Consider the following 25,264-nt stretch of genomic DNA (forward strand, 5'->3'; position numbering starts at 1 on the left):
TGTAAAACGTTTTTACTCAAACTCTGAATTATCTTAGGTGAGAATTCTAATTTATTTAACTAAATGTGTGGCCAGACTCTGCTCAAAGTGTTGTCTTGAGTTAATGTACTATATGTAATGTAGAAACTAAACAAACAGAAGCCAATTTTTAGCTTTCTGAATTTCAAATTATAAAATGCTTTAAAAGTTGTATTACAAGGCAGTAATGGTAATGTTTTATATTTATGACATGCAACCATTTATATCATGTACTGTACTTTTATTGTAAGCTTCTAGAAGGCAGAGTTTGTATCTATCTAATCTTTGTCTCCCCTGTAGCATCTTGCACATAGCAGATATCAGGTCAATATTTTAAAAATTGAATTTGATCTTTAAAACAACTCTGTAAAGGACGTTAGGGCAAACACCACTATTCCCATTATGTGGGAGAGAAAACAAGCTCACAGAGATTGAATTGCCCCAAATCCCATAGATGTAAATAGTAGAGCCAAAAATAGATCCTAGGTCTTCTATTTCCTAGGATGCAGTACTCTAGCACAATATATTTTTTCTGCTAACTTCAGTGTTTATAAATCATAGCAAGACTTTTAAGAAAAGGAAATTGTGTTTATAATTAATTCATATTAACCAAGAGCTCTATTTGTAGGTTTTTAAATCTTTTTATTTAATGATCCTTCTTTTAATAGTTAATAACCTGTTTTAATATGTGCATAGAATAATAATAAAATAAAAGTGACATTTTCTGTGGTTTGGGGTGGAATATTGCATGCCGAAATATTTAAAATCACCCCTTCACTGATGGTCTTCACATCTTTGGAAAATTTGACTATTTTCAAGTTCAATGGTAAACAAATGTATACTGGCTTTTTCTCTTTGAGTAGCTTATTGCTAGTACTAAGGTACAAAAGAAAGCCTCTCGATGAATTATGAAAAATATCAGAATGTGGCTTCATAGAATGATTTTCAATGAAGACAAGCAGCAGTGTAGTTGGTAATGGCCATAGTATACTTCTTATCTGTGATATTTGTATTTTTGTCTAATGAGGCCTTTAAATTAATTATATATCCTTGGAGCAGTCTGAATATATCAAGAAATTTGCACCTTGTGTTTTTACTAAAGGATGATAGAAGCCAAGATAAATTTAAACAGTTATCCAAATTTAACCCTTTGTGAAAGGAATGAAAGGCTATCAGTGAAACGGTACTATCTTGCCAATTTTAATGTTTTGAGATGCTAAACTTTAGAACCACAGTAGCAGTGTTAACATGATGTCTTCAGTAGAATTTTCCATTTTTTTAATTAATGAAAACTAGCAGCTTATTTGAAAATGTTTGGCTCTCTATACTCCTGTATGTTTCTGTTTGCATACTGAATACACTGTAGAAATAAAAAATGCCAGCAAAGATTATTGTTTAACTTGTGCTACAATGTGAACCACTTCTAACTCATAATCTCATTTTGTACTGTGTGATGTCTGATACTGCTAACATCGATCTTTGGGCTTTGGTGAACTCTGATCTTCCCAGGTTTTCAAGGTTAGACTCTTCACTGGTCAATTTTTTTTTTAAAGCTTTGTATGTATCATAAGAAAAATGCGCTTTTTTTTTTGCTATAATTCAGAAGTTATTGAAGAGTACTGTTATACTCAAATACTACCTGTTCTGATATTTAACATTTTGGTGAAGGTAATGTGACTTGTATATAATCAAGTTTGAAATGACATTAGGTCTTTGTGGTTTCAGTTACTTATAATAGGTAATCCAAACATAAAAATATGTTAAATTTTAAATGGAAATACACTTATTTTTATCTTTAAGACTGTATTAAGGTACTTAGGGAGGCATCAGGCCCATTTTCTTGAATTTTTTGCATATTTGAATGTTTGCATATTTTCTTGAATTTTTTGCTTCCTGAGATCGCTCTGATCTGTATCTTCATGACTATTTACAATAACAGAAGGAGATAACTGTTGAATACTATTATGAATAAAATATATGTCCCTTATGTCATTATCAAATCATTAATTTAAATTTGAGGGACTCTACAACAGCAGGTCTGAATTAATAGCATATAAGTTTAATTGCAAAAAGAGCAATGCCCATAACATGCCTAGTTTTTTTTTTTTTCTTTCAAATGATATTAATGTTCTGATTACCTTTCAGGCTGGGGAAGAGGATTATAAAAAATTCCTTTTTTTTCCTATCTTAATCTTACCTTGTCATTATTAGGCTGATTCCCAAATAGTTTATTTTTCTCTTAATAAACTGATCTGCTGCCTGATTTCTAATCCAAATTATACATCATAAATGAAAATAAGAATTTTGCTTAGAAAATACTATCTAGGGAGTTTGAACTCAGCAGTTGTTTTTGTTTGTTTGTTTAAGTGTAAAATGCTCCAACTCTTTCTTTAGGATTGAGAAGGGAATTTCTAAATGTGTCCAGTTGCAGGGCTGGGTGGCTCTGTGATTTAAACTGTTTAAAGATAAAATGATTGTTGTATTGTTGTGAACCTGCTTCCTCTTTCTCATGTGCCAGATGGTGTTATATTATGAAATCATATAGAAATAGCTGAAAGATTAAAAATTGACTCACATTTTAAAAACATAATTATAGAAATAATAATAATTTTTAAAAACCTCTTTCATAATTATTACTCTATGCCAGGCACTGTGGTAAATAATTTATACAAATTATCTTATTTAATCTTTGGAACAACCTGATAAAGTAGGCTGTTTCAACTTTAAAATAAGAATTTCCATCCTAAAGAAGAGACAGTTGAGGCCAAGGAGATTAATAAACTTGCTAAAGTCAAAGCTAATGATAATGAAGCTGAGATTCCAACCAGCATTCTAGCTCCAGAATCCAACATTCATAACCTATATCCCATGCTGCCATGTTAGCAAGCAGCCAATGATTTTGTGTCCTAAGAGTACTGGAAAAAGAACTAAAGTTCGAATTTAATTTCAGGTCAAAAAGATGACCCTTTGTGAAGGATGGCAACTAGACTTTTTGTGATTACTTTTTAGTGTATATAAGTGTTAAATTACAATATTGTACACCTGAAACTTATATACCAATTTTATCTAAAGATAAAAAACGGTAATTCTTTGTTCATATGTAAGCACGAACTCAGTATTCTAAATTCACATGCTTATATTTCCATCAAAAATAATTTAATAGCTGAGTAATATTCCATTGTATATATGAACCAAAACTTCTTTATCCAGTCGTCTATTGATGGGCATTTAGGAGTCCTACCATTTGCAAAGACATGGATGGACCTAGAGGTTATTACGTTGAGTGAAATAAGTCAGACAGAGAAAGATAAATACCATATGATTTCACTTATATGTGGAATCAAAGGAACAAAACGAACAAACTAATCAAAAACAGACTCACAAATATAGAGGATAATCTGGGGATGGCCAAAGGGGAGTGTGTTCGGGGGCTAGGAGAATGGGGTGAAGGGGTAAAGAAGTACAAATTAGTAGTTGATAGATGGTCACAGGGATGGGGAGCATGGCATAGGGAATGCAGTAATAGCTAGGTGGAGAACCAGAAGAGAGAAAGAGAAATTTGGGATATCATTTTATAAAGTGTATAAATGTCTAAGCAATGTACTGTATACTTGAAACTAATAAAATTTTTAAAAAGAATTTAAAATAATTTTTAAATAATGTATCTTCCTTTTTTATGTTGAAACCAATGAAAATCTAAGATTACTAGAGGAAAGAGAAGGTGTAAATGCCAACTATTGGCTGTTCATTATTTAGAGCTTTATAATTATTTTCTAAAGGCAGGACTACTTAATCTCAGCCTCAGCCACTGTTTAGCACTTTGCAATCAAGTAACAGCTACTTCTCATCTAGTGACAAAAGATGTGGCTATTGATAAGATATTCTTGGTTGCTTAATGGACATGATATCTTTATTTAGAAAGAAAAGTTAAAACATAGTATAAGCAAAGAGCTTAGCAAAATTCCATTTTATATTATTTTATTTATTTACAAGATATACACAGAATTCTTCGTTTTTAAATAAAAAAAATATTTAAAGTGTAAAGAATATAAAAGCATTGTTAAATTCAAACATGCTATATTGAATCAGTGATCTCTGAACACTTTAAAATATTCCCATGTATTAAGCATATCACTAAAATTAAATTAAAGTTTGCTTAAATAACTATCTTAATTGCATAGTAACAAAAGCTGAATAAAAGTAATTACTTAAAGTAAAGCAATTTGATTTTAATCACATTGAGACAAATTTTCTTGAATCCCTGATTGCCCTATAGCAGTAATTCTTAAAGTGTGGCCCCAAAACAGCAACTTTAGCTACAGGGCACTTGTTAAAATACAAATTCTTGGGCCCCTCCCCAACCTTAATGAACCCAAAACTCTTGGGGTGGGCCCAGGAATCTGTTTTTAACAAGCCCTCAAGAAGATTCTGATGCATGCTCCAATTTGAGAACAGTGCCCTGTGATGTCTGTTTCCTTTGACTTAAAACACTTAGGGGATACAGAAGCAATTTTTATTGTAATTTCTGAGTCCTTTCTTTAGATCTGAGCATATTGTGTTTCACATATGATAAAAAGCAAACTAAAAGTGTCTGCAAACCAATGTTTACAAAAAGAACCCAGCCCAATTTACATTAGAGAGTCAGCATTGGTCTATATGTTTTAATAGTCTGGGTTTTGTTCTGCACACTGATAGGATTTAGATCACTGATATTTAAAAAGTCTGACTTTTATGCTACTTTTATGTTATACTTACATGTGGTCATTTGTTATGCATTATCAAGGTCTACCAGGTCCAGAAGGTCCCCGGGGTCTCCCTGGAAATGGAAGTATTAAAGGAGAGAGAGGAAACCCAGGCTCACCCGGGCAGCCTGGTTTGCCTGGTTTGAAAGGAGATCAAGGACCACCCGGACTCCAGGTAGGAAAACGAGTAGATTTTTGATGAGAAAGAGGTGTGGGTGTTGACAATCACAATGGGAATTCCAAGGTGCATTATTTTAATTAGCATTTACTGGCCAAGGCTTTATGCATAGTTTACTGGTGAATTACAAAGAAAGAAAAAGGCAAGTTTTCTATCTTCTTCCACTGAAAGGGACCTTGCTACCTTATAGTTAAAGGGTGCCTCAAAAGATGTTTTACCTGGAGTCTTTGGTATGTATAGTATTTAGATTTGAGAAAACTTCATGTCAGGGAAAGCAACTTTATAAAAGGAGACATTTATATCAGAGCATTGCACGTGGAGTACATTCATAGGAAAGTAATTATGGTGAGTGGGGATATCTTAGACTTTGAAGTTAGGTAGAATTAGGGTCATATTTCAGTACCACTGTACACTTCTGCTTTGTGTCTATGAGGAAGGCAGATAGATAGACACTTTGGGTTTCTGTCTTAACCTGTAAAAAGATAATAATAGCACATTTTCATGTCAATATTCATGTGTTTTCCACCTTGGTTTGAGTGATGCAATCACATGCTTCTTTATGGATCCTCAAAGCATCCTCCATTTATTCAGGAAGATTGTTACTAGATTTGGCAGGCAACACAGTCTGGGCTCAATCTTTTAAATCTGGGGCTTCTTGATATAGTAGAGAAATGAAAACATCTAAAGAAGTAACCCTTAAAGCTTTCCAACAACTAACTTGTTTTTTTTAAGTCATCACTATTTTTCTAGACACCTAGACTTAAAATGTTAATCTTCTCTTCATTTTCTACTCAATCTCTATCTCATTTATTTCCCATGTACTTCCAGTTCACATGTCACTATGCCTGTTCAGGACTACTTGATGTCAATAATTTATAAATCTAGTATTAACAAGTTCTATTCATTTTCTTTTGTACAAGTTAGTCCTTATATTTGCACCTTTTATAATTTTTATTTGGAAAGAATGTTTAAATTATAGAAAAATTGCAAGAATAGTGAAAAACCTCCCATGTATCATTTACCCAGATGAAGCAATTATTAACATTTTGCTCCATTTGCTCTCTATGTTATGTGTGTGTATAATTATATATTTTTTCTGAAACTTTTGAGAATAAGTTGTATCTGTCATGCCCCTTTACCACTAAATACTTCAGTTCATAAAATTTCCTAAGATTAAAGATATTTTTTCATATAACCACAGTATAGTTATCAAGTTCAGGAAATTGAATATCAATATAATACTTTTATGTCTACTTTACATGTCCCAATTGTGTCAATTGACCTAGTAATGCCCTTAATAGCATTTTTCCCTTCCAAGTATAGATCCAGACCAAATCATGCATTGTATTTAAATGTCATATCTCTTTATTATTCCTTAATCTGAAACAGTTTCTAAACCTATATTTTTCTTTTCTGATCTTGACATTTTTAAAGAAATGTAACCTCTTCCCATTAAAAAAAATAGGTTATTCCTTCTTTTACCTGCTGTTTCCTCAGGATTTGCATCCCCATCTGTAATACTACTACATGAGTAATGCTGTGTCCTTCTCAGATATGGAGGACCACCATGTTCATTTGCCCCTCATTGGTGATTTTAATTTTGATCACCTCACCAAGTTGTTATCTGGTTAACTGTATGGTTACAATCTCCTCCCTTGTAACTAATAAGCAAAACTACAGGAAGGCACATTAAGATCATACAACCATACTATTCTTCATTAAAATTTCAAAATTTCTCCTTAGATTTAATATACGTTTATGAGTTTTGCCTCAACCACTCAATACTGAGATAGTGGCATATGATGATTTTCCGATTCTAGCAATACCTCCACGTATACCTGTCGGCCCTACTTTAAGTGAGAGCCTCCATTCTCTTACATTTATTGTCTATTTATTATCTGTATGGGCTCATAAATTTCTTTTTTGTTCAATGATTTGCAAATTTTTTTTAACTAATTGCTTATTTTGATGCTCAAATTGTCCTAGATTTGGGAACCCCTTCAAGCTGGATTCTATGTCTTTCTGACATGCCTCTCCTTTTTTTTTTTTCTTTTTTAGCATTTTCTTGCATTTTAGCATAAGACGTTCCAGGCTTGCCCCTTTTTCATTCCCACTAAATAAAATCTGTATTGTCCCACACTTATTCTTCTTTTAGGTCTATTTTAAAGTTATTTTCAACTTTCCTTATTCCTATAGTTTTCCTGGCCCTCAAACCCAGTTAATTAATAGGCCCTACTATATTTTTTTTTTTTTGCTAATTCTTTCAGACGTTATTATTTCTGCACATGTAATTCTAATTCAAACACATATCACTTCAGGGCTACACTAAAAAAAGAAGTATCCTTGCAAATGATGATAAAATAATAGCTACTATTTATTTAATATATACCACATGCCAGTTTTCTAAGTACTTAATATGAACTATTTCATTTAATGTTTACAACAACCTCATGAAGTAGATACTATTATTTTCTATATTTACAGGTGAGAAAACTATGAATCAAAGAGGTTAAATAATCAGCTCAAAGTCACACAAGCTAATAAGACACAAGATTGGGGTTTGAATCCTGGAAATTTGACTCTAAAGCCAGTGCTGTGAATCACTATACAGTATCACCTAAACCCTCACTCTTCACTCCCCATTTTTTTTCTAAAATTAATAATTTTATTTATTCAGGGTAATCCTGGCCGGCCAGGTCTCAATGGAATGAAAGGAGATCCTGGTCTCCCTGGTGTTCCAGGATTTCCAGGTATTTGAAGGGATGTTTTGAGGTTCCCATCTTTTACATTAAACACACTTGGTACAAGATACCCATTTTCTGATTTGGCTGGGTAAATGCTGTGGTCCTGTTGCTTCCCTGTGCAATTGTATATACCTTCTTTGCAGGCATGAAAGGACTCAGTGGAGTACCTGGTTCAACTGGCCCTGAGGGGGATCCAGGACCTATTGGCCCCCCAGGTAAGACTTATTCTTGTATCTAGTTGTACATGATACTTAAATGCATTGAAGAATTTGAAAGTGTGTATTTCTCCTTTTAACCAAACTTTCAGAGTCTTAGACCCCAATAACTGAGGGGAAATAGACAGGACTCTCTCTCTATTTACTAATCTTTCAAGCTCTTTATTTTATTAATATAATATTGAAAGCAGACCTTTTATGTTTAAGATAGATGAAGACCAACAAAAATGCTTCACTTAGATCTTTACTGACTATTATACTAACTTTCCCATATTCAATTGAACAGATCTCAAGAACAAGTCACATGAATATATTTGTATATTTTTAATAAGAAAATGGTTGGGTTTTTGTTTGTTTGTTTGTTTTTGCTGAGAGACTTATAGAGATTTCCTGTAAACTGAAATAGGACATATGCTAAATTTACCTATTGGTTTAGTGGGTCCCTTGACAAGCACAACAAACAAGAACTGCAGATGATATTAGAATCAGAATGGACTTGTCGGTAAATAGAATTGTCTTCTCCTGATACCAGTGTTCACAGATTTGAAATGAATTAGACTTTCTAATAACTGAGTCATGTTTCAAGACTTGAAAATAGGGACAGTATGCCTAATTTTTCCATTGACCCCAAGAAAAAAAATTTTTTTTCATTCTCCTGAGTGAGATAATCCCTAGCAGATTTCTATTGAGCATGGCAACATTCCACTACATGTAACTTGTTTCTCTCACACCAGTTCTTATCCTGACCGTAGGTCACTTTGGCATCTATCCCGTCTGACCTTTCTCTTCCCTACCTTTAAATTTATGTGTTTTGCCTCTTAGGTCCCCCTGGATTACCTGGTCCTTCAGGACAGAGTATTGTAATCAAAGGAGATGCTGGTCCTCCAGGGATCCCAGGCCAGCCTGGATTTAAAGGTCTACCAGGACTACCAGGACTTCAAGGATTACCAGGTACCTTTGTAGATCATCTCTTTAAGCCTTATCTATTTGAGAACATTAATGTAATCCCCCTTTCACTTGTCAGAGCTTATCTCTTACAATAGGAGTCTCAGCAATTGATAGAATACAAGCCCACCAGAGTCCCATTTCCTTTTTACTTTTTTTTTGAAAATTTTAATTTCTCGTACTCTTATTTCTTTTAGGCCCAGTCAAGTTTCTTCTAGTTCCTCTGAGTATTCTAATTTGAATGACTAGGTTAATGTTGTTGAAAATGCTGTAATGAAATTAATTTGCACTTAAGATCTGGGACTTCCTGTATCCCAGCTACCAGAAGGATAGAAGGCTGATTTGTTGGGTAATCAGTTTCTCACTGTGAGGCCTCATGATTTTTAAATAAATCCTTTCTAGCTGGCCATTTGGCTCCACGCTTAAAGCCAACTTTGATTATTTTTAAAAAGTTAAAACTAGTTTCAATCTTTCTCTCTTATTAAATGATTAACTAGCAGGCTTTCCATAAATAAAATGTATGAGGCTGTAACAGCCTTACCTGTGGAGGGGTAGATAACAAAAGTTGGGTCTTACACTCCTGTCTTCTTCTGAAGGCAAAGAGAACACAACAATCATAGTATGGGAATCTCCACAGAGGCAAATGGATTGTTTAAAACTAATACTAAATCCTTGCCCGCTGCTCTTGTCCTGGGTTTGAGCTATTCCTTTATCTGGATTCAAAACAAAACCAGATTATGAATTTTGTGATACTCAAGGACCTTAAATATAATTCTGTCTGGATGTTGAATTACTCTACTTGCGTTTCAGAACCTTATTTATTTCTCTCCTGTAGGCCCTATTGGCCCTCCAGGAGATCCTGGACGCAATGGTCTCCCTGGCTTTGATGGTGCAGGGGGGCGCAAAGGAGACCCCGGTCTTCCAGGCCACCCAGGTGAGACAAGAGAAATACTGCTGCTGATACTAGACTTTAAGTCTGGGAGATATGTGGACATATGACCTTCATTTGGAGCTGTGAGAGCCTCTTCAGAGAATGCAGTTAGCTGATGAATCTGTTGCTGGGGAACAGATACAAGGAGATTTGCCAGTATAAGAGAAGCACAAAAAGGTTTTTATTTATGTGTTTAGAGCACTGGAAAACCCAGTTCTTCCTTAAAATGGGGATTTTCCAGGCACTCATTGTATTTACCTATTCTGATAATTTTCAGTGTATATCCCATGACCATCTTGAAACTAATATGAATCCTTCCACATTTGAAAATATCACAGTAGAGTACCATTTTCCCCATAAATTTTAATAAGTATAATTGTGAAATTTAAGTGATTCCCATAGAGCTTTGGGAGTTAGAGTGCCTCCTTATACTGAAATAACAAATGGATATGCAGATTTTTGAGGCCACTCATTAATAGGTGCTCCTGATAATATCATATTAGTATCTACTATATTTCCAATCTGTACTCAACCTACTTCCAAAAAGAATTTGAATCCATTTACAATAAAAAAATAAAGTAAGATAGCCAAAATAGGAATAAAATATTAGAAATTCAATAGATTCTTAATATATGTTAACAACTCTAGATAATATAAATATAACTCTAAATAATATAAACATAAAGAGTGTGTAAAATATCAGTGGCAAGAAGGCAGTTATGATACCTATGGCCTTCCTAGAACTAACACCTTGCCATTTCATTAACTTCATTTCTAGAGAATTAAGTAAGTTAATGTCATCTTCATCACATATGGGCATTGCCATGAAGTTTCCCCAAAATAAAAATATATACACACGGTGGCCAAAGGCCTGTGTATAAAGAGAATTTTAAAATGACCTCAAATCAAGAGGATAAATTGAGAAAGGGAACCAGTTGTAGATTCAAAATGTAGACATTTTAAAAGGCTTCTTTAGAGTGCCCTTCCTATTCTAAAAACAAAAAGGTATGCCTGAAAATAATTCCCCAGCAGATTCAAAGGAAAAATTTTTTCACCACTTAAGCTGGCAGACTGATGACGACCACACCCTTCTGTTCTTGTTGATGAACAAAACAGCAGGCTGAAATTTTGTCGTGGAGTTTTGACTCCTTTAGTACAGCAAGAGACTAGATAATACACAGCCTCCACAAATAAGCATCACTTCTTCACCTCTCATGTTCCATTCACCCAATATTTATTTAGTGCCTAATATCATCAACCAATTCCAAGAGGGAAATTCTAAATATATATCTCTCCAAACCAGTGATATATGACAATGCTTTTATACACATTCTACATATATTGGCTAAATTAACTAATCAAATGAAGGTATAATATTTTGTCAATAGCCATAATAGTGGATCAGAGCTTACTTAATTGTGTATACTGATGATTCCATGGAAATAGGTACCCGTGGTATGGATGGTCTCCCTGGGCCAGATGGTTTGCAAGGTCCCCCAGGTCCTCCTGGAACTTCCTCTATTGCCCATGGATTCCTCATCACACGTCACAGCCAGACAACAGATTCACCACAATGCCCGCAGGGAACTGTCCAGATTTATGAAGGCTTTTCTCTCCTGTATGTACAAGGAAATAAAAGAGCTCACGGACAAGACTTGGGTGAGATGACTGGCATATTATTTCTTACTATACATTTTGTTTTTGTTTTAAAAATCCCGTTGAGTTCCAGAGTAGCCTTGGCCAAAGCGCATCTCTCTATTCTTTTGGGGCTTCCAAACTGAAGACCATGTCAAGGGCAGCTGAATATATTCATTATGAGTTTTAAATAAATAATTTTTAACTTTAAACTCAAAGCATTAATTAGCCCAGCGTGAGGTACAATTCTTGGCCTAAAGCAAGGCATTATGAAAAGGGCCACATTTATTGTTAGCTTAGTTATTAAGGAAACAGATTCCCTGAGCTCACTACAGTATAACAGCTGCTTGAGTGGGCAGTGTTTATAACTAATGGAAGATAGTTTCCTCTTTTCTGACACTGGTATTCATCAAGTTGAAAGACAAGTTTTGAAGAGAATATCGGTTTCTACATCAAAGAAAGTAAGGTCATTGCTTAATTACGCTAGTTTATAATTCTTAAAATAAGCACCTTAGCTTTATAAAGTATTATCACAGCAGTTTAAAGTTATATAAAGCACCACATTTCCATGTAAAATCTACTTCATTTAATGTGTTTCCATCCATCCTGTCTATGCTGGGGCGGAAAGTTTGCTTAATGGGATGCAGCTGGACTGGATGACTCTCAAGACCTCTTCCAATCCCCAAGATTTCTTTTTCTGGAATTTTGACTTTAGATTTTTAAACCCCATTGTTTGTCCCAGGGCTGCCTATTTTAAGGATTAGAATCCCCTTTGCCTTCATAACAACACTGAAGAAGATATTCTGGGCTCCCAGATTCTGGGGTCTTTGTGGTAAGAGGTCTCCTGAGGACTCTTTAGCTGTGCCATTCTGTGAAAACAGTTCTGCGGCAACAGAGACCTCCATAGGTCTGCTCTGCTTACTCTGTTTCCAGGGCACATGGTCACACTTGCCCGGCACCAGTGTAGGCACATCCACTTACATGGAAGCCAGTAGTCACAGATCATTTTATGAAGCCAAATAAAGTAAGAGTTTACCCAGCTACTCTCTTCTTCCTCTTCTACTTTTCTTATTCTCCTTGTCATCTTTCTTCTGCTACTTTCCTTCTCTCTTTTGCTTTCTTTATGTAATATCTTCTTTTTCTAATTTTACAATCAACAAATCTTTGTTGTAAAAATACTCTTATCTTTTAGATAATTCTTTCTAGTCTTTCTCTGATAAATTATTTCCCTTTTAGTCAATTCTCTCTTCACAGTCACAGTTTAACTTATACCCAGAATGAAGCTTGTAAACTTAAAATCTTTAACCCATTAAGTCAGTAGGAACCATTAAAAATGTTTGAGCACCATGAAGTTAAAAAATATAATGCAAAGAGAAAATGGGATCTGCTATCCATTATGCCACTACAACTTTTCAAAATGTATATGTTTGGTCAAACAAGGGCTATTGTGGATGCATTCAGACTTAGAGACTACAAACTAGCCCTGACTTGGTTACCATTTAAGCCTCAGAAGTAGGAAGACCAGGATAGGGCCCAAGATCCCAAGGGTGATCCTGAATAGCAGAGTGTCTTCTGGAGCTCACACAAGTATCAATTGATGGCTAAGCAAAAATTTAGAGGCAGCTAGAGCTTTGATGTTGAAACAATCATCTACCTGATCACATAAATATATGGTCTGTGTTGAATTAATGAAAAGATATGGGATATAAAAAAGAGGATGGAGGAAACAGATTGAATACTAAAACTATTCTGTCTGGGAGGGAAAAAAGAACATACTAAGAACCATTGGTCTGTTAAAGCCTTATAATTTTAGAATACAGGAGTCATTATGAGTTCATGAGATCACCCTCTCTTCGAAAATTTGGAGACTCTAACCCAGAATTCTGCATCATTGTGGGCAGCCTGCAGCACAGATGCAACTAAACACTCTTGATCTCATTATGGGCCCTACTTTTATATACTTCTTCTTTTTCTCTTCTTTATGAGACCAGGGATATTTCAAGCTCTATCCATATTAGTTTTATTTTTAAATTACTTTACAATTAAAAAGCACTTTCATATTTATTATTCAATTTGATTTTCATAAGTATGATCAAGAAAGATATAGTACAAGTATTGTTTTTTTTTTTCATTTCATACACACACACAAAAAAAAATGGCTAAGAGGTTAAGTGACTTATTCAAAACCACACACTCAGAAACTGATGGAGATAAGAATTGAATCTAACACCTACCAATTCTAAATCCATTTACTTTTTCAATTATACCAGTTTGTTGTTTACTTTCACATTATCTTGAGTCAGTTACCTCTTTCAGAGCCAGTTTTTTCTTCTGAAAAAAAAATTCTACTAAATCAAAAATTTTCAACCTGGGGAACTTTTGAAAAGATTACTAGGCACATTCTAAACTTATTGTATAAGAATCACCAATGGATCTGAAGATCCACCGGGTTTAAGAATTATTGGTCTTTTATCAGTCATTTTCAGTCTGAGATAAGCATACCCCTTTAGACACATAAAGAATTTCCAAAAGATATACAGGCATACTTTTAAAGGAATCAATTTTCAAATCTTCCACTTCCATGTGTTCTCTCTCCTAAAGTTGAACTGCCTGTGTATATGCTTTGTATAACCCCCTCTCCCTCATCTTCTTTCACTATCACCCATCTCCCACTTTATGTAAGAATCATACTATGGCACATTGCCTTGAAGCATGAAAGCCTCTGGAGGACAAATTCAGAGGGACAATTCAAAATATTTGTTAAAATCTCCATTGGCTGAGCCTCTATAATTCACTTCTAATTCATCTCATTAAGAAATTCATTTCCAATAAAAATTTACTTTTTATGTTTAGTAATGATCAAAATTTATAATATCTATACTTTATTATTTGTGAATTAATAATAACTATAATAATTATAATGACAGTTTAAAATAAAATATTTATCATATAAAGCCTTATGGTCACAGAAAGTTTTTAAAAATTATTTTAAAATTTTTGCTTTAGAGAAATATGATAGGAAGTCGATAAAAGACTTTCAAAAATAAAAAATACATTAGGACCAAACTGTGAGAGAAGTAAAATGGAAATATAATTTTCAAATGCAAAAGGAGCATTAAATAATTTCCAATTGCTTTTTGTTGTTGTTATTATTGTCTATAAATTTTAATTTAAAAAATGTTTGACAGTTAAGTTTGAGGAGAGGACAATGAGCACTTGAAATTTTTAGCATCATAAAATGCTTTTATTATTTGAATATTTTTACAGAAATCAGGCATTAATTTTGAAAGAATAATTTCCAATTGTTAAAGATGAGTTTATGTACTTTTAAAAATGTTTATTGTTACGTTTCAAATCATTACATTGGATGCATTTAAAAGAGTGATATAAAAGTGTGTTTTTAAATATAAATATTCAAAAAACACTAGAAACAATAGCTGACAATGTTGAAATGTGGTTTGCCAAGTCCCAGCCTCCAGCATTACAAAGTAGAATATAGAAGAGTGGGTTTGGAGTTGAGAGACAATAACCAATAACTTAATAACTGGGACAGTATCAATTTAAATTTCTGATGAAACATTTTAAATATTAACTTAAAAATGTGTGAGATATACATCATTTTTCATCATTCTTTTATTAATAAATGAGAAAAGAAAGGCCTGATCACCAGTAGAGATAAACTCTATTGCCCCTACCAGCCCAGAAATCCAAATGCTCTAGTTCTTTTTATTTTTTCCACTCACACCCTTCCTTTCTTATTTATTTATTTTTTTTTTTTACTTTTTATTATTCACCTGCAAACCTGTCTGCGTGCATATTGGGCAACACTGCAGTTGTCCATAGGGTTAAAGAGATTGCAAACCCACACAAGATCCATACTGGGGATGTCTTGGAAGAAGAGAGAGAAGTCGGGAGAGGAAATATCAGTATGATATTATAAGGACTCAGTGTATACCCTTCACTTGTCCCCAAGAAATCGTAAGACACTATTGTTTATCAGATGTGTCGCCAGTTTAAAAACAGTGTTTGTGGAACATAAAATGAGCTACCACAATAAATGTCTACGTAAATTGTAAGATATATCTTGATTTTAGACATTTTAAAATATAAGTAAATGTACATCTTATAATTGAAGAATTAAAGTAGCATTTATGGTCTAAGAAACATGGGCAAGTTTTTTATTTAAAAGGTTGTTTGTTAGTGTTTTAGAATAAACTAAAGTATCATCATGATGCAGTCCTTCATCTTTTTCTTCCCAATTCTTCCTAGGAACAGCCGGCAGCTGCCTTCGTCGCTTCAGTACCATGCCTTTCATGTTCTGCAACATCAATAATATTTGTAACTTTGCTTCAAGAAATGACTATTCTTACTGGCTCTCCACTCCAGAGCCCATGCCAATGAGCATGGAGCCCCTGAAGGGCCAGAGCATCCAGCCATTCATAAGTCGGTGAGACATTGGTATAGCTTTGACTTTTACCAATTCCCAGTTAGTTTAGCTAGTCAGAAATGAGACCAAAGTTAATAATATGGTCATATTTCTCCCAGGTTAAGTAGAATAGAAGTGCCTTTATAATATTCAGTTCAGTATTTAGTTTGATCCATATTTATTGGTGATCTGTTTTTGACCAGGCTCCATGATAGACATAGTGTAATATACAGAGAGTTTACATGTAGAGTCTAGTCATTAGACGAGTATATGTAAATTAATCTAAAATATATCAGGTTTGAGCTAAGTGCTACAATAGATCTAATAAAAATATTATGAATGCATAGGGAAAAGGATCCTTAATTCCAACTGGAGAGATCTGAGATGACTTATGGAAGAAATGTATTTTGAACTGGTTACTCCTGGAAGAATGGGAAAGACTTGAAACACAGGCATTATTTATAAGAGGAAAGGACAGACTAGACAGAGAACATGGGAATGGGTAGTAGATTGATGTGTTTAGAATGTAGTTTGTAAATGTTACAAAGGGAGAAGAGATTGGATAGTTAGCTTAGACCCAGATGGTAGAAGGCAATCGGTGTCAGATTTTAGTTTGAAATTTATGTGGTATATAATGAGGAACCATGAAAAATTTCTGAGCTTTATTTCATGGAAGATTACAGAGCCATTGGTGTGTAATATGGGTTACAGAGAGGTTAGTCCTGAGGTAGAGAGATCAGTTAGATTGAAGATATTGCTATAATCCTGATAGGAGTGGATTGGAACTCTCAATGAGAGACATGTGTCACATTAATAGAATAAGACAGGATTTGGCATTTGATTATCTATGGGAAGGAGGAAGTGATAACTGAAGTTTGGAGCATGAGTAACTAAGACGAGGGTGGTACCATTAATAGAGATTTCTTAGAGTTTTGCCGTGTTAGAACCCTAGTTTTTTTCTTTTAATAAGTCTTAAGTGTTTTTATTATTTTAAAATTATTTTTATTTTTCAATGAGAGTTGACATTCAATATTTCATATTAGTTTCAAGTGTATAGCATAGTGGTTAGACATTTACATAATTTAGGAAGCGATTCCCCCCAATTAGTCTAATACCCACCTGGCACTATACATAGTTATTACAATATTATTGACTATATTCCCTATGCTGTACTTTATATCCTGTGAGTTAGAACTTGATCTCCTAGGCATATTAGATATTGCCATTTTTATTCTTATTATGACCCAATTTATCTAGGAATCTAGTAACCATAAATGATGAATCATTGGAAAGTCTAGTTTCTTTGACATTGAATATAAAGGTTAAACCTAGTCCAGCCTCTCTTAGTAGCAAATTCAGGGTGCCCTTTTAAATATATTTGCCCATATCCTTTGGGATTTTTTTGTGATTTTTGTCCATTCCAACTTTTAGGAGTTAAAGGTCCCCTAAAGATATTCCCTATTTTGTAGATAAACTTTGCCAAATCGGTTCAGTATTTCAAAGGTCCCCTCATATTTTTTATGAAAGACTTGGTAGACTCTGATGCTATTTTACTTGATTTTATAGATTTAAGCCACATCTCCAAGTACCTGGATCCCTGCCCAGAATTCTGGATATGTAGTACTTCTCCAGATAGGCCAAATGGTTAATAAATATCTTTTGGACCAAAAATAATGGATGGGGGTTGAGAAAGTATGTTTCTTATCTTTTCCAGTTTACCAGACATTGTTCTTACCACAGTTTCGGCATTACTAATTGTCTACCTTCCAGTTGGGCACTTTGACGGCAAATAGTATGTGCAATACACTAAACCAAACTCTTAGAGCAATTATGGCATTGACTATTGTAAATATGAATTTAGGGCAGAATAGAAAATAAAAATGCTATAGCAGTGATTCTGTAGTTTCTTGAAAAAGCTTACAATTTTCATTTATAACTTTTTATGTATACCAGGAAACAGGGCTTATGCAAAAGCAATCCTCAAGGTATATTTTCTCCTTCTTTTCTGAGCATTGAAGACACTTTAATAGGCTTCTGTGCCAGAAAGGCTTCCAAAGAAGGACTGCTATTTCCCACATACTCACTCTGTAAATTGTGTTCCCTCTTTCTTTCACTTACTAGATGTGCTGTGTGTGAAGCTCCAGCTGTGGTGATTGCAGTTCACAGTCAGACCATTCAGATTCCTCATTGTCCTCAGGGATGGGATTCTCTCTGGATTGGTTATTCCTTTATGATGGTATAAAACACTCTTTCCTGTCTCTGTCTTCATATCCATCAGATCTACATTTCTTCCCAATAGGAGAAATCCTTGTCATTTGCATAATAAGAGCTTGACCTCAAATAGCTTCTGTCCAAGCACTGTGTTCCCCCTCAAACATTTTTTAGAACATATTTTTATAATCTTCCTATTGCTTTTGTTGCGTACCCTTGGTGTAGATACTATTCTTTTACCTCTGACCCTATTTCCTTCACTGGATTTGAATTTTTGGCCATCCTCAGCACATATATTTGTGTATTCACTAAGGTATTATATCACATAGGTGTTGTGACACATTTTTCTTGTCTTTTCTAGCACACAAGTGCAGGGGCAGAGGGCTCAGGTCAAGCTCTGGCCTCACCTGGTTCCTGCTTGGAAGAATTTCGTTCAGCTCCATTCATTGAATGCCATGGGCGGGGTACCTGCAACTACTATGCCAACTCCTACAGCTTTTGGCTGGCAACCGTAGATGTGTCAGACATGTTCAGGTGAGGTGCTTAATAGCTTTAGTTTAGTTTAGGTCCTTAGCTTCTTTCAGAGATGCTAGGGAAAAGAAAGGCAAATCATGGATGGTTTATACCCAACAAACGTTAGGAATTTAGTGGACCGTGTCCTTTATTCTTGCTTGTTCTCCTCATACACCTGACTCAGATCAGAAAAACAAACTTAGCTAATTTCAGGTACATGTGGTTTGAGATGGCTTGGTAGTAATTCTTCAGTAGCAAAACAAACAAAGCGAGGAAAGGTCATGTGACCTGCTCAATAACAACTGAGCAGCTGTTCAACTAGATTGAGACCATCCCAGAAATTGAAGCTGTAATCTGTCTTCCCTTCTGCAGTCCAGTGAGCTCTTTTCCCAGGATGTTTTCAAGTTTCTCATCCAAGCATTTAAATTAGTGAGACCACACATAGCACATGTACCTCAGGATACTTTGTTCTACTGGAGTTTTTTTTTTTTTAAAGTTTAAATTTATTTTTATATGTTGCTCTTTTGAATTATCATCACTTAATATTTTATTATGCATTATCTTTATGCATCTTATGTATTATATGTTATCATTTATTCATCAGTTGCTCAGATCCCCCTCATTCTAGGACTATTAGAAAAATGTACACGAAAAAGAGAGGAAGAGACAAATAGGCAAACGTAATAATGGTACAGAAAAGAGTCACAAAAATAAGTACCAGTAATGGTTCTTAGGCCATACCAGTCACTGCACTAGATCATGGTGTTCAAAAGTTAACCATTTAGTCATCAGGATAGCTTCTTAAACACAAAAAGAATATTTGAGTGTGAATTTGAATCAATAATAGAATTGAAATACCAGAAAAGGCTAATCTGATTGTTTTGTTTCTTATTTCACAGCAAACCTCAGTCAGAAACGCTGAAGGCAGGAGACTTGAGGACACGTATTAGCCGATGTCAAGTGTGCATGAAGAGGACTTAACATTCTGAAGAATTACTTGTGTGTTTTTAAATGTGATATAAATATAAAATTCCCAAGATACAATGTCTCACTCTCCTCAACTTTACTACTCCTGCCACCAATGGTGCTAGTATATATGACCAAGAGGATATGATGACTGGTTACCATGAAGATTCAGATGTACCTCAGCAATGTGCAAGAGCAAGGTCGCTATTATTTTTCTGCGAAAGAAATAAGAAAAATAAATTTACTTTTGGGGTCCAGAATGATTTTTTCCAAGGATTATGAAATGAAGATTATATATTTTGCCCAGTAACTAAAAAGACACATTAAATATTCAATTAAGAGAAGAATCACACTGAGTAAAATAAAAGACTGTATTTTGGGGGAAGAATTATTTTTCATGGTGCTACTAATCCTACTGTATCCCAGGTTTTTAATATAAAAGTATTAAGCTTATTTTGCTCTGTAAGTAAAGAATGTGTATATTGTGTAAAGCCTTTTAGCTCAGAATGTTGAGTCATTTAAATGTGACCTAACATGAGTCTCTCTTCATAGAAAATGTAGGAAAACCTAGAATGCAGACTGCAAGATTTTATATCCATGTTTATCGAAGTGAGAGAATTTATGTTATTTCATCGAGTTACTATGGAGAGTAAATTTATTTTGAGTTTTATCCCATAAGTTTTTCTTTGACTTTTTTTAATATAGGTCATTTTTAGTCAGTTTAATTATAATTTTAAGTGTTTATGTTACACACCAAATTAAAAAATCTAATGGAGCAATTTATCTTTTACTATATTCTCCAAGACACTCTTAATACCAGATGCTCCTGGTTTTAATTTTTCTTACATATTGTTTTTGCTCATCCCTGACTCCCGAATAATTTTGAGAAACAAAAATGTACAAAAAATTGATGTTTCTTTTCCCTGTGCTTCTTATGTAAGAATTGTTCTCCTGTGGTCTCTGCTTATACAAGAACTGAGAACACAACACTTAATCTCCTTTCTTCAATGACAAACCCAATTGATGTTTCCTATTTTTTATTCTAAACATTTTATTATAAATAGTCATAGAACACCTTATTTCCCTAATGTCATTTCTCACTTAAACATTTTTTAACTCACCAATATCAATTTAATTAAAGATATCATATGTTGTAAGGATGGTTTGTTGTGTATCTCTTCAGCATATGTGTAAAAATATACTCATTTACAGATAAACTACACATCTACACATCAACAAGTAGTCCTTTCTCATAGAATCATTTAGAATAGTGCCAAACCAAAAGAAGTTTCTGCAGACTTTGATCACTCTAATAGCTGATAGAAAACGTACAGTAATATATACTTTTTTCAGAGAAGAAAACATCACATTGCAAGGTATTTTTGAGATAATAAATTTATTAACAACATTGTGAGGTGGCTGAAAAAGGAAGCAGAAGTACTTTCTATTTGGGGAAGAATTCATTAATAATGTTTAAGGCCGATTAGTGAGTTAATATTCCTAATGATTAATAAGGAACACATGTAGCTCTCTAAAATAGTTGAAGTCTTGCTAAAAGTAAGATGCATTAAAAGCTTCTATTATAAAATTTGTTATAGCTAAAAGATGAAACAACCTAAACAATTTTGAGAATTTTAGACTCTAATATGAACCCATGTAAAATCTAAAGCTTAAAGTCTATGGTAGTAGAAGTTAGGCTCTAAACAATGGTAATTACCTAATAATAATATTGATTTCAAAACCAGCCAATTACAAATTCTAATTTTATTTTTCCATGTAGCCACATGCATGAAAACACTAATGAGTAATTGTAAATGAAAATGCCAATTATATCACATAGATTTTTCTACAGGCTGTACACTTAAAGGCTGCTTCTTGATTTACAGTTACAAACACTAATACCAGAGATTTTGCTCTTTGTGGCTTTCCCTCTCGTTTTTATTTGGTTGAAAACTTTGGCTCAAAAAGAACCTCATAACATTTTAATAGTGGCGTGTGCTGCTAGTTTATGTGTTTCTTAAATCCCCTAACAATCCCCAGCCCTGCTTTGTTAAGGTACAGGAACTCAATCCATTCCAGGACCTTAATGTTGTTTACCCTCCCTTGCCATTGAATATTCAAAGATTATTCTTGATGTACCTGCTCTAGTAGTTACCTATAGTGAGTTTCGCAGTCATACAGTTAATGGTTTTCCCACATAGGTGGGCAATGAATGAGCTGTTTTGCTTAATCAGATACAAATAGTTATTACATGTACCAACAAATGATTATACACACACCATGTTGCTGTCACGCTCATCACTTCCAAGCTTCCAAAAGAGGTTTTATCGGATTCCTTATAATTGTACAGTGTCTTTTCTCACCCCGCCAAGTTTGAAAAACACTTTCTATTTTTTGTAGTCCCAAAGAGGTTCTTTGCCTCTATTGGCATATTTACTTGAAAACTCACTGTTCATGCCAATCCATAAGAAGTTTATGCATATGTTAATCACAAGAGGGCACTCTTGCCTATAAAAATAAATCAGCACATGTAATGGTTTGTTGAGGTCTTTGTTGATGGAGGTGGTACAGTTATCTAAAGCCATGCCTCCAGATTCCTTGTTTTAAGCCTCATGTATTCTTTCATCCGCATAAAGATCAATAGCAAATATTTTAAGAAGTGGCCCAGCCTTCCAATGTCTGCATCCAAAATAAGGGACAGCTTTGCTATCAAAGATTCTCTTAAGAGTCTGATTAGGAGTTGACTCTGATATACTTCGCGTGCTTCTCAACACAGATGCAAAGAACAATCACTTTTGTTTGGCCAGGATTTTAATTGGCTCCTTTAGCAGAGACTCTTTATTCTCAGGTGGAACTATACAAACATCATCCCTAGGCAGCTCCAAAATAAATTGAATATTATTTTTAAACAATATGTAATTTCCATTTTAGAGCAGTGGTTTCTAGAGTGTATTCAGGATGTTTGGAAGGTTTGTATGATGGAAATACTCATAAACTGTGACCCTGATGGAGTAAATCTGGATAGGCCAGTTGCCCAAGTTCCACAGTAAGAAACATTCATTAAATACTTATTAACTGTAGGCACCATGATAGATAACAATTCAAATTCAACACAACCAGAAGGATATGTAATCAGCATAATATAGTCCCAAGAGGAGGTATGCTATTTGATCTTTGACTACCAAATCTTACCAATTCTTCCACACTAGGATAGATCATTGGGCTTTTGCTAGCAGTAGCTGTCAGGGGGAAGCTGGCTCACCAACCTATTCCCTAACACATGGACAGGCTAAAATCACATTTATGTAACCTTAGTTCTGTATTTCTCTCTGAGTAGATGGCATGCCCAACACCCAATCCCACAGAATGACATATTGTTGACATCATACAATTTATGCCAGACATGCTCTGTTTTCCTCCTCCAGATTCACACGGCATTCTTCGCCCTGCGTTCTGCCCCAGACAGTTCCTGTGCTCTCTGGCTTCTGGTTTGGTTCAATCAATGGGATGTCCCCAGCAGGATAGCCCAATGAGGGACAAGAATGAGGTTAGGATATTTATTTTTATGGGGCCTATGGGGTCACCTCAGGTTGGTTTGTGCTCCTCAATTTAATGTTCCTGCACCTCTCAAGATGACCTGCTTTTAATGATGTCCACCTCTGATTCCAGTAACCTCTTCTCATCTCTTCAGGTCTGTGTTTATAACAATAAGTCTGCTGCTGCTGTGCTGCTAGCCCTGGATTCCTGTACTATCTTTGGTGGTTTCTCTTCACAATACCTATATCTTTCTAATTAAACTCTTTTCAAATTATCCTAATTTAAGTGTGTTGTCTGTTTGCTGTTGATACCCTGACAAATGCACAACTGCTGCTGGTTTCCAAAATTTAGTGGCAGTGCTTTATTCTATATGTGGCAAATTGAAGGTAAATTGATAAAATTGACATGCATGATTAGCGTTTCCACTTTGAACTTAGAGATAGGCTAGCAGAAATATGACTTAACATCACTTAATCTAAGACCTAGTTTACCAAGTTTTATTGGAAGTTGTGTCCCAAGGTTCTTACAGTGAAATGAGGCAAAGTAAGTTCATTATGATAGTAAATTATTTAGCTTTTTCTAAATGCTGTCCCACTGTATCTCTAAAGGATGCATTTTGACTTCACCCCAGGAGGTCATTGGCTTGCTCCATCCTACTCCAAATCTCAGCTGCCTCATTGGCAGAATAGATTCAAGTACCAATAACTAATCTCTGAAAGTTTCAGGAAGAAAATTCATAGTAGTACTATTTCTACCAGAGAAATCTACCAAGCCAGGTATATACATCTGTGTTCAGCAAAATACCCAAAGTATTACTAAGCCAGGAAACAGACAATTTAAGGCATCTAAAACAAGTGGTTTTCTAGTCTCAAGAGGCTCTGTGGATGGTGAGCCTGAAGAAGTAACTACTTCAGATCTGCTTTCCTTCTGTTCGTTGAGGGAACCAGAGCAAATACTTAGACTTGATATTACAGAAGATGGGACAGGCTCTCAAATCAAAGGCAGTCTGAGACTACTTGCTAATTTCAACCGAGGCCACATGGAGCCTACCAAGAAGTAAATAAACTTCCATTTAAAGACAAATAATTGTCTGGTTTAATTTCTTTGGGGCCAGTAAAGTACCGGACTATCACAACCACAGGGCAAACCAGATGTCATATCTTTATGTCTTTCTCTTACACAATAATTTGACCTTTGTTTGAGCTCTAAGGAAGATTATCTCTGATAGCTCAGTAACAACAGGAGTAACACCTTACATTTGTATAGTTCTTATTCAAATATCATTCTTCACACATTATTTCATCTGAGCCTAAATAACCCTGATGTAGTCAAACAGTGCAAGAATAGGATGGCTAAGTGACTTTCCCAAGGTCACAGGACAAGTTACTTAGTTCTTTTCCACTCAAAATCTAATCACCTAGTCATGAAGATGCCTATATCAACTCAGAATCTTATATGGTGGAGATTCTTGGCACTACAGAGGTCTCTGCCTCATCAGAAGTGATAAACTGCGTGTTTTGAAAACCTTGGTTCCCAGTCAAGGGCGAGTGCTTTTCCCAGCACCATTGCAGCACCCGAGACACTTAGACACAGAGGACTTATAGTGAATCCACTGCATCTTAGGATACTCTCGTCTGTCTGTAGCTAAAGAAAACCTTGTGAATCTGTCCTGGTCCCCATCTCACCCGAGCTTCTTCCAGGATCTTGAATCCAGAGGAGCTCCTGGAATTTGAATGCTCTGGTCTGCAAACCCTCCAGTGCTACTAGTGTCCCAGTAAGGACACTAAACATGAAACCATGCAGATACTATTATCTATTGTAGACAATGCAGAAACTACTGTGTGGATGGGAAACTTTATTAAAGGAAAGTTTGTTATATTTCATTTACATTATTATACATAAACACACAGAGAAGCAACTTGATTTTGCTGACTATAACCTCCATTGGTCATATTTCACATGCAATAGTTTTCCTTATTTGGCTTCCTTCAGGAAAAAAAAATTAGGCTGGGAATCAGATGAACAAACATCAAGTCAACTTGGCCAATTATATGGTTATTTATCAGATTAGAGAAGCAGTAAAAGTTAAAGGTAAGTTAAAAAAAAAGTCTAAGGTAAAATAAGGTCCTGCTAAGCTTATAATAATCAGTATAGTAAGAAGCCAGCCTTTGAGATTACTGGGTTTAAATATGTTCTTGAACAG

General features: G+C 34.7%; 1 protein-coding gene across 3 annotated transcripts; it reads left to right on the plus strand.

The window, feature by feature from the left end:
* Nucleotides 1-915: 915 nt before the first annotated feature.
* On the plus strand, nucleotides 916-20,681 carry LOC105301578 (collagen alpha-5(IV) chain-like). 3 transcript variants are annotated; one of them, XM_011374317.2, is made up of 11 exons: nucleotides 944-1,536; nucleotides 4,802-4,935; nucleotides 7,616-7,688; nucleotides 7,826-7,897; nucleotides 8,720-8,848; nucleotides 9,678-9,776; nucleotides 11,220-11,432; nucleotides 15,684-15,855; nucleotides 17,956-18,070; nucleotides 18,407-18,579; nucleotides 19,458-20,681. In XM_011374317.2, the coding sequence occupies exons 3-11, from the start codon at nucleotides 7,646-7,648 to the stop codon at nucleotides 19,537-19,539; spliced, it is 1,098 nt and encodes a 365-aa protein (XP_011372619.1). In that variant the 5' UTR covers nucleotides 944-1,536; nucleotides 4,802-4,935; nucleotides 7,616-7,645; the 3' UTR covers nucleotides 19,540-20,681. The 3 variants fall into 3 exon arrangements, with proteins under 3 accessions (XP_023375774.1, XP_011372619.1, XP_011372618.1); XM_011374316.2 differs by having other exon boundaries at nucleotides 1,021-1,536; nucleotides 15,678-15,855; XM_023520006.1 differs by lacking the exon at nucleotides 11,220-11,432 and having other exon boundaries at nucleotides 916-1,536; nucleotides 15,678-15,855.
* Nucleotides 20,682-25,264: the final 4,583 nt, after the last annotated feature.

Source organism: Pteropus vampyrus, unplaced genomic scaffold (assembly GCF_000151845.1).
Source record: "Pteropus vampyrus isolate Shadow unplaced genomic scaffold, Pvam_2.0 Scaffold244, whole genome shotgun sequence".
NCBI lineage: Eukaryota > Metazoa > Chordata > Mammalia > Chiroptera > Pteropodidae > Pteropus > Pteropus vampyrus.